General features: G+C 35.3%; 1 protein-coding gene across 1 annotated transcript; it reads left to right on the top strand.

Moving 5' to 3' along the window:
- Window positions 1-383: 383 nt before the first annotated feature.
- On the top strand, window positions 384-13,088 carry tpi1b (triosephosphate isomerase 1b). Its single transcript, XM_079624984.1, has 7 exons — window positions 384-740; window positions 2,348-2,471; window positions 2,615-2,699; window positions 4,675-4,807; window positions 4,882-4,967; window positions 5,065-5,152; window positions 12,456-13,088. Exons 1-7 carry the CDS (start codon window positions 629-631, stop codon window positions 12,572-12,574), a joined length of 747 nt encoding a protein of 248 aa, XP_079481110.1. The 5' UTR covers window positions 384-628; the 3' UTR covers window positions 12,575-13,088.
- Window positions 13,089-13,429: the final 341 nt, after the last annotated feature.

Genomic DNA, 13,429 nt, shown 5'->3' with positions numbered 1-13,429 from the left:
CCCCAAAACTGGTACCATTCTTCAAAATAGTTGTGTTCAACAGATGAAAGAAATTCATACAGATTTGAAACAACTTGAGGGTGAGTAAAAAAATGACAGAATTAAACATTTTGGGTGAACAATCTCTTTAGTGCCAGCCTCTCCTGGTCTATCAAAAGTAATGGATTGCAATTATTAATGATTTACAAATACATTCAGTGGTTACATAAGGACAAACAAACAAAAAATATGGACATTAAAAGTTAAATAAAACTTGTTTTAGGTATTGTTGAACTTCTGACTTTAAAATTTATTTCACATATGATATAAATATACACATATTTACATTTATGTATATGTCTCCTGGTATGTGATGATAAACATGCCATAAGTGAAAGAACCGGATAAAACATTTTCAAAGCACAGATGATTTGTGATTTGTAGTAAATTAACCATAAATGAACACATTCCAAGCACATTCGCAGGCGTGTTGTCTTGAGCCAATGGGAAGCGCCGGGGGCGGAGCTTACAGCCAGCGTTATATAAGCTACAGCAGACTGTGTTTCCTCGCTGTCTCTTCGTCTGGAGGTCGTCCCGTTTGTTTCCTACGTCAATTGTTTTTCTGGTAAAAGCAACACTTTTTGCAATCATGACTGGCAGGAAGTTTTTCGTCGGTGGCAACTGGAAACTGAACGGCGATAAAAAGAGCATTGAAGAGCTCGCCAACACATTGAATAACGCTAAACTCAACCCAGACGCCGGTGCGTATTTCATCCAGTTTCCTCTTCACCAGGCACAATCACATGCCTTTGCAAACATAGGCCTTTTCGTGGGGTTGTTCAACCCCACTGCATGCATTGACCCTGAAATGACATTCACGCGGGTCTTTTGACAGCTGCCATCGCCTTTAAGCGCATCATTTACAGGCTCTTTCTCGTTGTGGTTATTTAATAAGATAAAAGCTGTTTTCTACAGTGTAAATCAATCTATTGCTTGTAACCATCTCGATTAATCCGTTAGCAGCAACCAGACAGAAACATTTAAACCAGTTTCTGTTAAAATTCGATATAAAGTACTATTCGATTTATAAACGAGTGGACTGCCCGCAATGTCTCGATATTATTAAATGAATGATGGTGATCTTGTGTCGTGATTCAAGGGTTAATGCTGGAAATGGGTGTGTGATTTCCAGCACGTAGCCTCCTCCACCGTGTGCATGTTCAAGGCCTTGTCAGTTGTCAAATCAAATGACAGGATTATTAGGATGCTCGGTTTATCAGCAAAACTGTACTATATTAGTTCATGCTATATCTTTTTAAAAAAATATGACCCTGGAAAAACGATAGTTGCAGTTACGCGTTTTGAGGGATTTCTGATCGCGCGGTGTTTCCGCTGTTCACTGTGACGTAAGTTACGTTACCTTGCATCACTGTCCGACTTTCTTTGAGAATCCAGACAGAGTTGATGTGTCAATCACACAACTGTGAACTTTGATTTGGTAAAGTCCAAAAGTCACGCTGCGTGTGCGTCGCCTGTTTCATTCATGATCTGCAACCCGAGAGAAGGGCTTAACGCGCAAAGGTCATGGGTCAGACTGCCATATCTTGGACTAGCTTTTGCCTTTTTCGATTTACTTCGTGGCCTGTGTAGTATGCCGTCATACGAGTAACTTTTCCTTTGACCTTTTATCAAGGGGGCCGAAGATATGTCTGCCCTTTACACTGAGTTTAATTTAGGCTGACCCAAGCTAATTTTACAGTATAAATGCCACGTCCAATGGGAATACAGCCTAGCCTTAAAAATCATAAAAACACTGACATATAAAACAATAGTAAGTAAAAAATATTTTTTTAAAACTGCAGTATATTGAACCTTTAAACAAAATATTAAATGCAATGGGGGCAAAACATAATGCAATGAAATTGATGACTGAGAGATGTACATATAAATGTTCCTCAAAAGACCGTTGTTTCATAAATTATACATGATTTTTCTAAAATAATAATAATAATTATGTATGGAATAAAGTAAACCTAAGTTGCTTTTGTCCCGTATATGTTTATCTTGAAATATCCATAAGAACATAAATGTTCTTAAAAAAAGAAACATGTGTTCCATGACCGAAAGGTGGACATTTTTACAATTATACTAAAGGTCTTTTACTTGTTAAAAAAGTGTGAACTATCAAGAACTCCAAGTTGTCCTGTCAGTAATCTGAATGGTTAAATGTTCAGGACACTAACATTGATTTGTTAATAGTGACATGAAAGCAGTGCTTTGCCATGGTGGTCTTTCACATAAAAAAAGCACTGCAGTTACAATTCCGTGTTTTTATTTTATTTTTTTAACCCGTTTGCTTGTTTGACAGAGGTTGTGTGTGGTGCCCCAGCCATCTACCTGGACTTTGCCAGGTCCAAGCTGAAACCTAACATTGATGTGGCAGCACAGAACTGCTACAAGGTTGCAAAGGGAGCCTTCACCGGAGAGATCAGGTACATGTCAATCCGTTAACAGTCCAGAAACACTGTAAATAATTCATGAAAATTAAAATATATTGAATTCACATTTTATGGCTGTTTTTTTCTTCTATTTTTACTCCTATTTGTCGTTTGAAAGATCCGTTGTATTGTTTCAGCCCAGCGATGATTAAGGATTGTGGAGTAAAATGGGTGATACTGGGACACTCTGAGAGACGCCATGTGTTTGGAGAGAGTGATGAGGTAACTTAGTGCCTTACACGTTATAGATAACCCTATTTTTATTATAGAGTAAATCAGCTGCTGTAATGTGTTTTCTGAGCTTTAAATTTTTTTTTTTTATTTCATTAGGTGTATTTGATGTCAGTATAATGTGTTGACTCTGGAAATGCTATAAAACCATGTGTTTTACTGCCCCCTTGTGTGTAGATTAATTTATAGCAGCTGTACTGTTTATAGCAAGTGCAAATTCTGTGTGATCAATGTATAACATACTATAGAAAAAACATAGTGCTTGGTTAGGGCTACATTTTCCTTCAATTTAGACAAATAAGCTAAAAATATATCCATAGGATAAACTATTTTAGAGTCTGCTTTCTTTTAAACAAATATTAGGAGTTTCATTTTGTAGAAAACCTACTTGTCAAAAACCAAAAGAGTAAGTTTCTAACTAGTCCATTTTGCAGTTAATCCCATCGATTACTTTGAATTAGTATCTCACTCATGGTGACTGAAACAAACAAGGTGAATCGAAGTTAAAGTGCCCCTATTATGCTATTTTAAATGCTACATTTTTCCATGTCAATTCCAACACGAGTCCTCATCCTTTGCAAGTGCATGCAAAGTGGATTTGCAATGCTGAAAACAATGTCTTCTCGACATGTCGACAACACAAACCAAGCTTTCCGGGTCAAAGTAGACATTGTTTGCGGACAGCTAATGAAGATCATTGGCTGGCATCATGCTAATTTGTTTCTTTGTTTCATAGATATTTAACAGGAACAAAGACTGGAATTGCTTACGACTATTTTCAGGAATAACTTTATTTGATGTGCACTTTGATCTTTAAAACTTTGCAGACATTTTACATTCACAAACAGCTATGTCATGAAAGATACTATTCGAAAAAGCATAATAGGGGCACTTTAAACATGTGAAAAACATTTTTTACTCTAATTTAAATTTTAAACAACAACAACAACGTCATCCTCTTGAACTGAAAAAGCATGTTTACTACAGCACATAATAAATGAAAGTAACATCACACATAGGACTGTAATACTACTTCACTAAAAAACCTCAAGCTCACTATTAAAATATTCCCAGGCACATTTCTTTTACCAGTTATGAAGGGGCTTCCTTTTATAGGATGCCTACTAGACAAATACTAAAAGAGCAAATTTCCATCTGCCATTTTTGTAGTGAACTCTCCCATCAATTTGAGTGGGTACCTCACTGGTGGTGGTGACTATTTCTTGCACAATTGACCAATTGAAAGACATTATGGGTATACAAATTTGAACAGGCCATACAATCCTCACACCCTCTAACTCCTGCCCATACCATCTCTGGACAAAAATGTATACAGTAAAGGTCCTTGCACATTGAGTCCGAAATTTTCGTATGCGTTTTTTCGTATCCATCATTCGGTGGCTCTGAATTGTCAAAACGCCATTCAAATGCTTGTTACGGATGCGAAAAATGCAGAAAATCGAACCCGTAAATCGAACCCGAACGTAGGCAGTGTGTAAGCGTGATTGACATAACGTGAGGTCGTGTTTTGTTTTATTTTAATTTAACGTTTGAAAATTACGGACTCCGTGTGCAAGGACGTTAAGAAATGGAATGAAAGTAGCACTGAGTTTTAATGTAGTATTACATTATTTTGAACAGAAAAATTACAACATTCTTGTGATCTAATTTTATTACTTTGGTGTTTAAAATGTCAACTATTATGGGTATGCATATTTGCAAACCTCATTTAATATGCATAGTCTCTGAATGAGCATTTTTATGGAATTGAACAGAAAAACGATATTATTAGTCCTGTGTAGTACATTTTAGTACGTATGAATATGATTACCATGCCAAACCACAAAAAAAAAAAGAAACCAAGTTTCAAGTTAAAATTGAAAGCATATAATGGTCTCACAAAAGATAATCGGTCACCATTTCACTTAAATCATATGAACTTTCTGTTTTTTTCTTCTTCTGATAGTTGATTGGACAGAAGGTCGCTCATGCTCTTGAGAGCGGTTTGAGTGTGATCGCCTGCATTGGTGAGAAGCTGGATGAGAGGGAGGCCGGAATCACAGAGAAAGTTGTTTTTGCACAGACCAAGTTCATTGCAGGTATCTTTCAATTTAGTGGTGTATATATTATAAAACATTCCTTGTGTTTAAAATAAAACTATCATCTCTTTTAGATAATGTGAAGGATTGGAGTAAAGTGGTCCTTGCTTATGAGCCTGTTTGGGCCATTGGCACTGGGAAAACTGCATCACCCCAACAGGTACAGACGAGACCTTTGGAACGGATTCGAACATGGGGGTTTTTCAAACATGTTCCCTGGTTTCATTGAACTCCGTCTCTCACTGCCGTTCTTACAGGCTCAGGAGGTGCATGACAAGCTCAGGCAGTGGATGAAGGCCAATGTCTCAGAGGCTGTTGCCAGCTCTGTCAGGATCATCTATGGAGGTCAGTGCTCTAAATATTGTTTTCCTTTTTCCATAGAACAATACCAAAAATTCCATTAATCCGATCCTTTTGAGTGAGTATCTCACCCATGGTGACTGAAAGTGAATCTAATGAAAATTCAAAACCTCCCTGGAGTGTCATTCACAATTAACTTTGCATACCTTGTCTAGACAAAGTATCACTATTTATCAAGCTTTATTACTACATAATGTCAAGCTTAAAGTCTTACTACATATCTTTTTTTTACAAGAATGAAGGGGTTTTCTTTTATAGAAAACCTACTGGAAATATACTTAAAGAGCAAATTTCTAGCGCTCTGCTGTTCACTGAATCCCCCCATCAATTTGAACGAGTATCTCACTCATGGTGACTGAAGAAAACAAGATTGTTCAACTATAAAAGGAGTTATGCTAATTTATTGTAACCAACATTTGATTGGTTAAATTAAATATTTGTTAAACCGGTTAAATCAAATCTTCCACTTGATACTAGTCCATTACTTTATATTGAATAATTACAAAAGCATTTGAAACATGTAAAAGGCATCATGTGTGCAAATCTAGACACGTCTCCTTTAATGCTTTCACCTCCCACCCACTGCTTATTAAAAAAACGAGGAATGTGTAAGAATGTAAATAAAGAGCTGGAGAATTCATGGTGGACTGTGCTGTGCAAATGTAACCCATACACATACTGACATGATACTAGTGCTGTGTATTACTGTTTGGGAAGGTTTATGGTTTATTCTGGTTTATATTTGCTTCAGTATGTTTATATAGAAACATTATGTAGGGATTTATTATAGTCATGCCACACAACTACATAAACACGCTACTGACATATCTGAAGTGTATAGTAACAACAGTCAGTCGTTTAATCAAAATTGTCACTATACATAAAAAGGTGCATGTCATATTGTTACAAAACACCTCAAATTGAAAGCAGATGCAATTCTTAAATATAATCCAATTTTTCATTTTCAATCCAACTTTAAAGCTGCAGTCCATAGCTTTTTTGGGTTAAAAATTATCCATAATAAATTTGAGCAAGTACATATCCAGCCAGTGTTCAAAACGATCTGCTTGCCTTAGCTCGATTCAAAACGGTAAGCTTGTAATAATGTTTTTAATTCTAGTGGTACTGGTGGATTTCCGCTGTGTACATCTGTCTCGGCTAGTAGGCTATATTGCGTGTGAGGATGTTGGAGGTGGAGATTTATAGCCTTTTCTCACAGCACTTGATACAATTAAACTCATCAATTTGATGGTGGATCCAGAAAGGTTCAAACGACAATCACCAGTGACAACTGGAGATTCACCCAGTGTAAAATGCAAAAGACTTCGAAGTGGCTACAGAAAAAAAAGAGACACAAGGATAAAGATCGGAAGGGCAGTAAATGTAGTCACACAATGCTGATGTTGGATTAATCCACGCTGTGCAAATAACTGCAATTGCAAATTTCAAACAGAGATGGTGACAAAGAGGTTAAGACGGCAGTTTAAAATTAATCTTTATTAAGTTAAATATATAAAAATAAAATAAATGTTTTTTTTTAAAGTAAACTTACTTGACAAATATTAAGAGTAAATTTCAAGTCACTTATTGTACAAAATATCTTTCTTTTACGAGTATGAAAGGGCTTTCTATTATAGAAAACCTACTAGACAAATACTAAAAGAGCAAATTTCCAGCTAATCATAGTTCACCGAATCTCTCCCATCAATTTGGACGAGTATCTCACTCATGGCGACTCACAAGTTGAACTACATCTTGTTTTCCTCAGTCACCATGAGTGAGATATTCGTACAAATTGATGGGAGAGATTCTGTGAACTAAGATTAACTGGAAATTTGCTCTTTTAGTATTTGTCCAGTAGGTTTTCTATAAAAGAAAGCCCCTTTACACCTGTTAAAAGAAGATATGTACAAGAGTTTTTTTTTTATGAAGACATAAGCATTAAGATATAATGATGCCAATTTCGCTGTGGTGAAACACTATACCGAGTCACCATGAGTGAGATACTCGATCGAATTGATCGGAGATATTCGGTAACTATTATCTCATATACTTTTACTAGTATATCATCTTAAAGTTTCCTCTAAAAAAAATTGTCAAAATAACACTCTGCCAAGTACCGGTAACTGCACAAAAACCTCTTATGTGAAATCAATTGTATTGAAAATCACCTCAAACAAGAAAGAATGAGTCCACGCTGTAATGCGAGACGTGAAACTAGTGCTGTTTTTTTATACTCCGATGGGTGATGGTAAATATTAAGGAACTTCTGACCAATCAAAATAAAGTATGCTTGTTCCTGGACAAGCATGTTTATAGCATAAAATCAATAACAACGTAATACTTTTTATACAACTGTAATATTTTGCTCCAAAATATTTTGAAAGCTCAAACATGATATTTTATTGGATCTTTTTTTAAGAAGTATGAAAGGGCTTTCTTTTATAGAAAACCTGCTGGACAAATACTAAAAGAGCAAATTTCTGGCTAATCTCAGTTCACAGAATCTCTCCCATTAATTTGAATGAGTATCTCACTCATGGTGACTGAAGAGAACAAGATGAAGTTCAACATGTGAAAGGCATTATGCAAATTGAAAAACCCAATAATGTTACCTCCTGATTACTTATACTGTTTTTGGACAAGTTTTTATGATGGTACATCAGCAATGAGTTAACATAACACCACATATAGAGCTGTGTTATTAAAATGTCACTAAAAGATTGTGGAAGTTTGAGTTTGATATTTCAACTTTACTGGATTTCTTATATAGAAAACCTTCAGAACAAATACTAAAAGAGCATTTTCTAGCTTTTCATTCTTCACAGACTCTCTCCCATCAATTTGGACGTGTATCTTACTCATGGTGACTGGCATGGTGAAATTAATAGTTTTCCCTCAAAGGCATTATTATGCAAATTTAAACACGGCCCAACAATGTTAACGGCTATTAATTACATTTACTTTTTCTGGACAATAGTTTTTTTTCTATGATGGCATATCACATTGAGATAAAATGACACCATGCTTAAAGCAATTTCACTGTGGTGAAATATTATTCTGATAACGTCATATCCCAGAAATCCAACAAATATTCTTTCATTAAACTGCTGTGGAGAGCTTTCTATTATAGAAAACCTACTAGACAAATACTAAAAGAGCTAATTTCTGGATAATTGTAGTTCACCGAATCTCTCCCATTAATTTGGACGAGTATCTCTTGTGAGTTGCCATGAATGAGATACTCGTCCAAATTGATGGGAGATATTCGGTGAACTATGAATATCTAGAAATTTGCTCTTTTAGTATTTGTCTAGTAGGTTTTCTATAATAGAAAGCCCTTTCATACTTGTTAAAAGAAAGATATCTGCATAATGAGTGACTAGAAATGTACTTGTCCAGTAGGTTCACTTTAAAATGAGGCCTGTATTTAGGGTCATATCCATGTACTCAAATTGACCAGAACACGTCCTAATACCAGGTGTAAACAGCACCTTTACTCATGGTCTCACTCATGGTGACTGAAGCAAACAAGATTATGTTGAAATTGTGCAGGGGATTATAATGCTAATTTTAACACTGCCCCAACAATGGTACATGCTACTAATTACATATGTTTCTGGATAAGTCTTTTTGATGATGATACATCAGAAATGAGTTAAAATTTCCGCATAAGGAGCTGTGATAATTTCACTATAAAATACCAACCTCAAACTTCTACAATCTCTTATTCAACCGTTATAAAGGGGCTTCCTTTTAAAGGAAACCTGCTGGACAAATACTAAAGAGTACATTTCTGGCCAGTTATTGTGCAGTGATGCTCCCCCATCAGTGTGAATGAGTATCTCACTCATGGTGACTGAAGCAATTGTTTTATACTTTTACTAGTATATCATCTTAAAGCTTCCTCTAAACAATATTGTATCAAAAACTATCACCTCTGAGGAGATTTTCAATACAGTTGATTTCACATAAAACAAGAGAGAATGAGTCTGCGGTGTAATACGAGACGTGAAACTAGTGCTGTTTTTTATACTCCGATGGGTGATGGTAAATATTAAGTAACTTCTGACCTCTGAACGCTGCGACTGACCAATCAAATAATTTTACTCTTAGTAGTTCAATAATTTAAGATTTTTATTTTAGACTTATCATATATTGAAAGTATCCATTCCTAATAAGCAATGACAAAGTAACCTGTCCTTACAATAATGTTACCGGCTACTAATTACATTTACTTTTTCTGGACAATAGTTTTTTTCTATGATGGCATATTACATTGAGATAAAATGACACCATGCTTAAAGCAATTTCACTGTGGTGAAATATTATTCTGATAACGTCATATCCCAGAAATCCAACAAATATTCTTTCATTAAACTGCTGTGGAGAGCTTTCTATTATAGAAAACCTACTAGACAAATACTAAAAGAGCTAATTTCTGGATAATTGTAGTTCACCGAATCTCTCCCATTAATTTGGACGAGTATCTCTTGTGAGTTGCCATGAATGAGATACTCGTCCAAATTGATGGGAGATATTCGGTGAACTATGAATATCTAGAAATTTGCTCTTTTAGTATTTGTCTAGTAGGTTTTCTATAATAGAAAGCCCTTTCATACTTGTTAAAAGAAAGATATCTGCATAATGAGTGATAGAAATGTCCTTTTCCAGTAGGTTTACTTTAAAATGAGGCCTGTATTTAATGTCATATCCATGTACTCAAATTGACCAAAACACGTCCTAATACCAGGTGTAAACAGCACCTTTACTCATGGTCTCACTCATGATCTCACTCATGGTGACTGAAGCCAACAAGATTATGTTGAAATTGTGCAAGGTATTGTTATGCTAATTTTAACACTGCCCCAACAATGTTACATGCTACTAATTACATATGTTTCTGGACAAGTCTTTTTGACGATGACACATCAGCAATGAGATATAATTTCCACATATGGAGCTGTGATAATTTCACTATAAAATACCAACCTCAAACTTGTACAATCTCTTATTCAACCGTTATAAAGGGGCTTCCTTTTAAAGGAAACCTGCTGGACAAATACTAAAGAGTACATTTCTGGCCAGTTATTGTGCAGTGATGCTCCCCCATCAGTGTGAATGAGTATCTCACTCATGGTGACTGAAGCAATTGTTTTATATTTTTCCAAATATAATCGTCCAAATACTAGTATATCATCTTAAAGCTTCCTCTAAAAAATATTGTATCAAAAACTATCAGCCAAGTAACTGCACAAACACCTCTGAGGAGATTTTCAATACAGTTGATTTCACATAAAACAAGAAAAAATGAGTCTGCGGTGTAATACGAGACGTGAAACTAGTGCTGTTTTTTTATACTCAGATGGGTGATGGTAAATATTAAGTAACTTCTGACCTCTGAACGCTGCGACTGACCAATCAAATCATTTTACTCTTAGTAGTTCAATAATTTAAGATTTTTATTTTAGACTTATCATGTATTGAAAGTATCCATTCCTAATAAGCAATGACAAAGTAACCTGTCCTTACAATAATGTTACCGGCTACTAATTACATTTACTTTTTCTGGACAATAGTTTTTTTCTATGATGGCATATTACATTGAGATAAAATGACAGCATGCTTAAAGCAATTTCACTGTGGTGAAATATTATTCTGATAATGTTCCCAGAAATCCAACAAATAATCTTTCATTAAAACTGTTGTGGAGAGCTTTCTTTTATAGAAAACCTACTAGACAAATACTTAAAGAGCACATTTCTGGGTAATTGTAGTTCACCGAATCTCTCCCATCAGTCGCCATGAGTGAGATACTCGTCCAAATTGATGGGACAGATTTGTTGAACTCTGATTATTTAGAAATTTGCTCTTTTAGTATTTGTCTAGTAGGTTTTCTATAATAGAAAGCCCTTTCATACTTGTTAAAAGAAAGATACCTGCACAATAAGTGACTGGAAATGTATTTGTCCAGTAGGTTTACTTTATAATGAAGCCTGTATTTAGTGTCATATCCATGTACTCAAATTGACCAGAACACGTCCTAATACCAGGTGTAAACAGCACCTTTACTCATGGTCTCACTCATGGTGACTGAAGCAAACAAGATTATGTTGAAATTGTGCAAGGTATTATTATGCTAATTTTTGACACCTCAACAATGTTACATGTTACTAATTACATATGTTTCTGGATAAGGCTTTTTGATGATGATACATCAGCAATGAGTTAACATTTCCACATATGGAGCTGTGATATAATTTCACTACAAAATACCAACCTCAAACTTGTACAATCTCTTATTCAACCGTTATAAAGGGGCTTCCTTTTAAAGGAAACCTGCTGGACAAATACTAAAGAGTACATTTCTGGCCAGCTATTGTGCAGTGATGCTCCCCTATCAGTGTGAATGAGTATCTTACCCATGGTGACTAAAGCAATTATTTTATGTTACTAGTATAAAAAAATATGAGCCAAGCAACATGACAAACACTAAACAGTTTTAATATTACTATAATATTGTTGTGTCATTGTCATCTGTCATCTGATATCATTGTCATCTGAGGTGATTTTTCTGCATCCGTATGAAACGAGAAAGAGTCCTTGAATATGAGAGACGTGAAACTAGTACCAGTTTCTGTTACCTAGATGGACGACAGCTAAACATCTGACCGCTGGATGCTGCGACTGACCAATCATAATAGAGTACTTCAAACAACCCTATAATAAACAGAAATACAACTTTACTGTAGTATACGTGTTTGTCAAAATACCAAACTGCATTTTTTAAAAACACTCAAACCGTCAATCTTTTCTCAAATACTAAAAGAGCACAACTCGCTGAGTGCCTCTGCCTCACTGGTAGTGACCGAATCAATCGAATTTAAGCGTGAAAGGTTTTTTGCAATTATGGGTATGCAAATGACATCTAATTTGGGTAGTCATGCATTCATTATACATACATTCACAATGGTACTAATATTTCCAAAGGTGTACCTTTTGAAAGGGTACAGCCCCAGAGACAGCTTTTGTACCTTTTTTTTCTGAGAGTGTTTCAACATTTCAACCATTGTAATTTATTGCTATAAACCGATGAAGCTGTGCTTATTTTAGGGCTCTTAGTTAATGGTTTGCTTTACTTTTTGGAAGATTTAGAAGTTTTCCAAGCAACAGCAGATCCAAATATCCTCAGCTATAAATATATTTTATGTGCTGCTCTTTATATATAAAAAGTCCTGGTGAAAATGTAACTTTTTATTTAAAAAACATTTATGGTCCACCGTTTCAGGGTCTGTGACTGGAGGGACCTGCAAGGAGCTTGCTTCCCAGAAAGACGTGGACGGCTTCCTGGTGGGCGGCGCTTCCTTGAAACCAGAGTTTATTGAGATTATTAATGCGAAAGCATAAAGGGCTGAAACCTTCATCTATCTAATTAGGTCTGCCCCAAATCCTGCTCTTCTTTAGAAAGTGTTATTGTGGTTTTGTTGCAATTGTTTCAGTTTTGTTTTTTGTATTGTTATTATAAATGGACAGCTTGACAAACTTAAACTCAAAGGGTTTTATTCCACTGAAACGTGTGCTACTAAACCTCCTATAAACCTCCTATTTGTGTAGTGAAGTACAGGACCGTAATGAGAACCATCATGGGGCTTTAGGGCCCACGCCTTTACTTGAATAATGTTTACCAACATTCTTGTGTACATGGTGTCAAATCTAGGATGAAGTCGATCAACCCCAACGTCTTTTTAATTCAAGTGAAACTACTTTCCATGAATGTGGTTGTCCTGATGTTTTCCTGTCCCTCAACGAGTCTCTCTCTGACTGGCTTGTGGCAAAATTGCTCATATGTAATAACAATGGTTATTTGATTTAAAGGACAAGATGGAAATATTCTAATAAATGTTTCAGAAGTGTACAACTATTTACTGTTGTCTCAAGTTATTTTATTTAAACATTCTGCATAATTAACTTTTTGTAGCAACACATACCTTTCAAAAGTTTGGGGTAAGTTTTTTTTTGTTTTTTGGTTAAAATGTATAATTTTTTATGTCTATACTCACCAAGACTGATTTTTATTTTATACAGAAATATTACAAATTAGAATAACTTTTGTATTCTATTATAGTTTAAAATGTAATTTACCTGAGTGATGGCAAAGCTAAATCTTCAGCATCATTACTCCAGTCTGTCAAATGATCCTCCAGAAATCATTGTAATGGGAATCTGCTGCTCAAGAAAACCATTGATATTCTCAATATTTTT

Source organism: Phoxinus phoxinus (assembly GCF_949152265.1).
Source record: "Phoxinus phoxinus genome assembly, chromosome: 10".
Lineage (NCBI taxonomy): Eukaryota > Metazoa > Chordata > Actinopteri > Cypriniformes > Leuciscidae > Phoxinus > Phoxinus phoxinus.
This window is presented reverse-complemented; position numbering and strand designations above follow the sequence as displayed.

Excerpts from the sequence above, each read along its gene's own strand:
- tpi1b (XM_079624984.1), top strand. The coding sequence starts at position 629 with ATGACTGGCAGGAAGTTTTTCGTCGGTGGCAACTGGAAACTGAACGGC. Across the intron at positions 741-2,347 it reads TAAACTCAACCCAGACGCCG|AGGTTGTGTGTGGTGCCCCA; the intron begins GTGCGTATTTCA and ends CTTGTTTGACAG. Across the intron at positions 2,700-4,674 it reads TGTTTGGAGAGAGTGATGAG|TTGATTGGACAGAAGGTCGC; the intron begins GTAACTTAGTGC and ends TTCTTCTGATAG.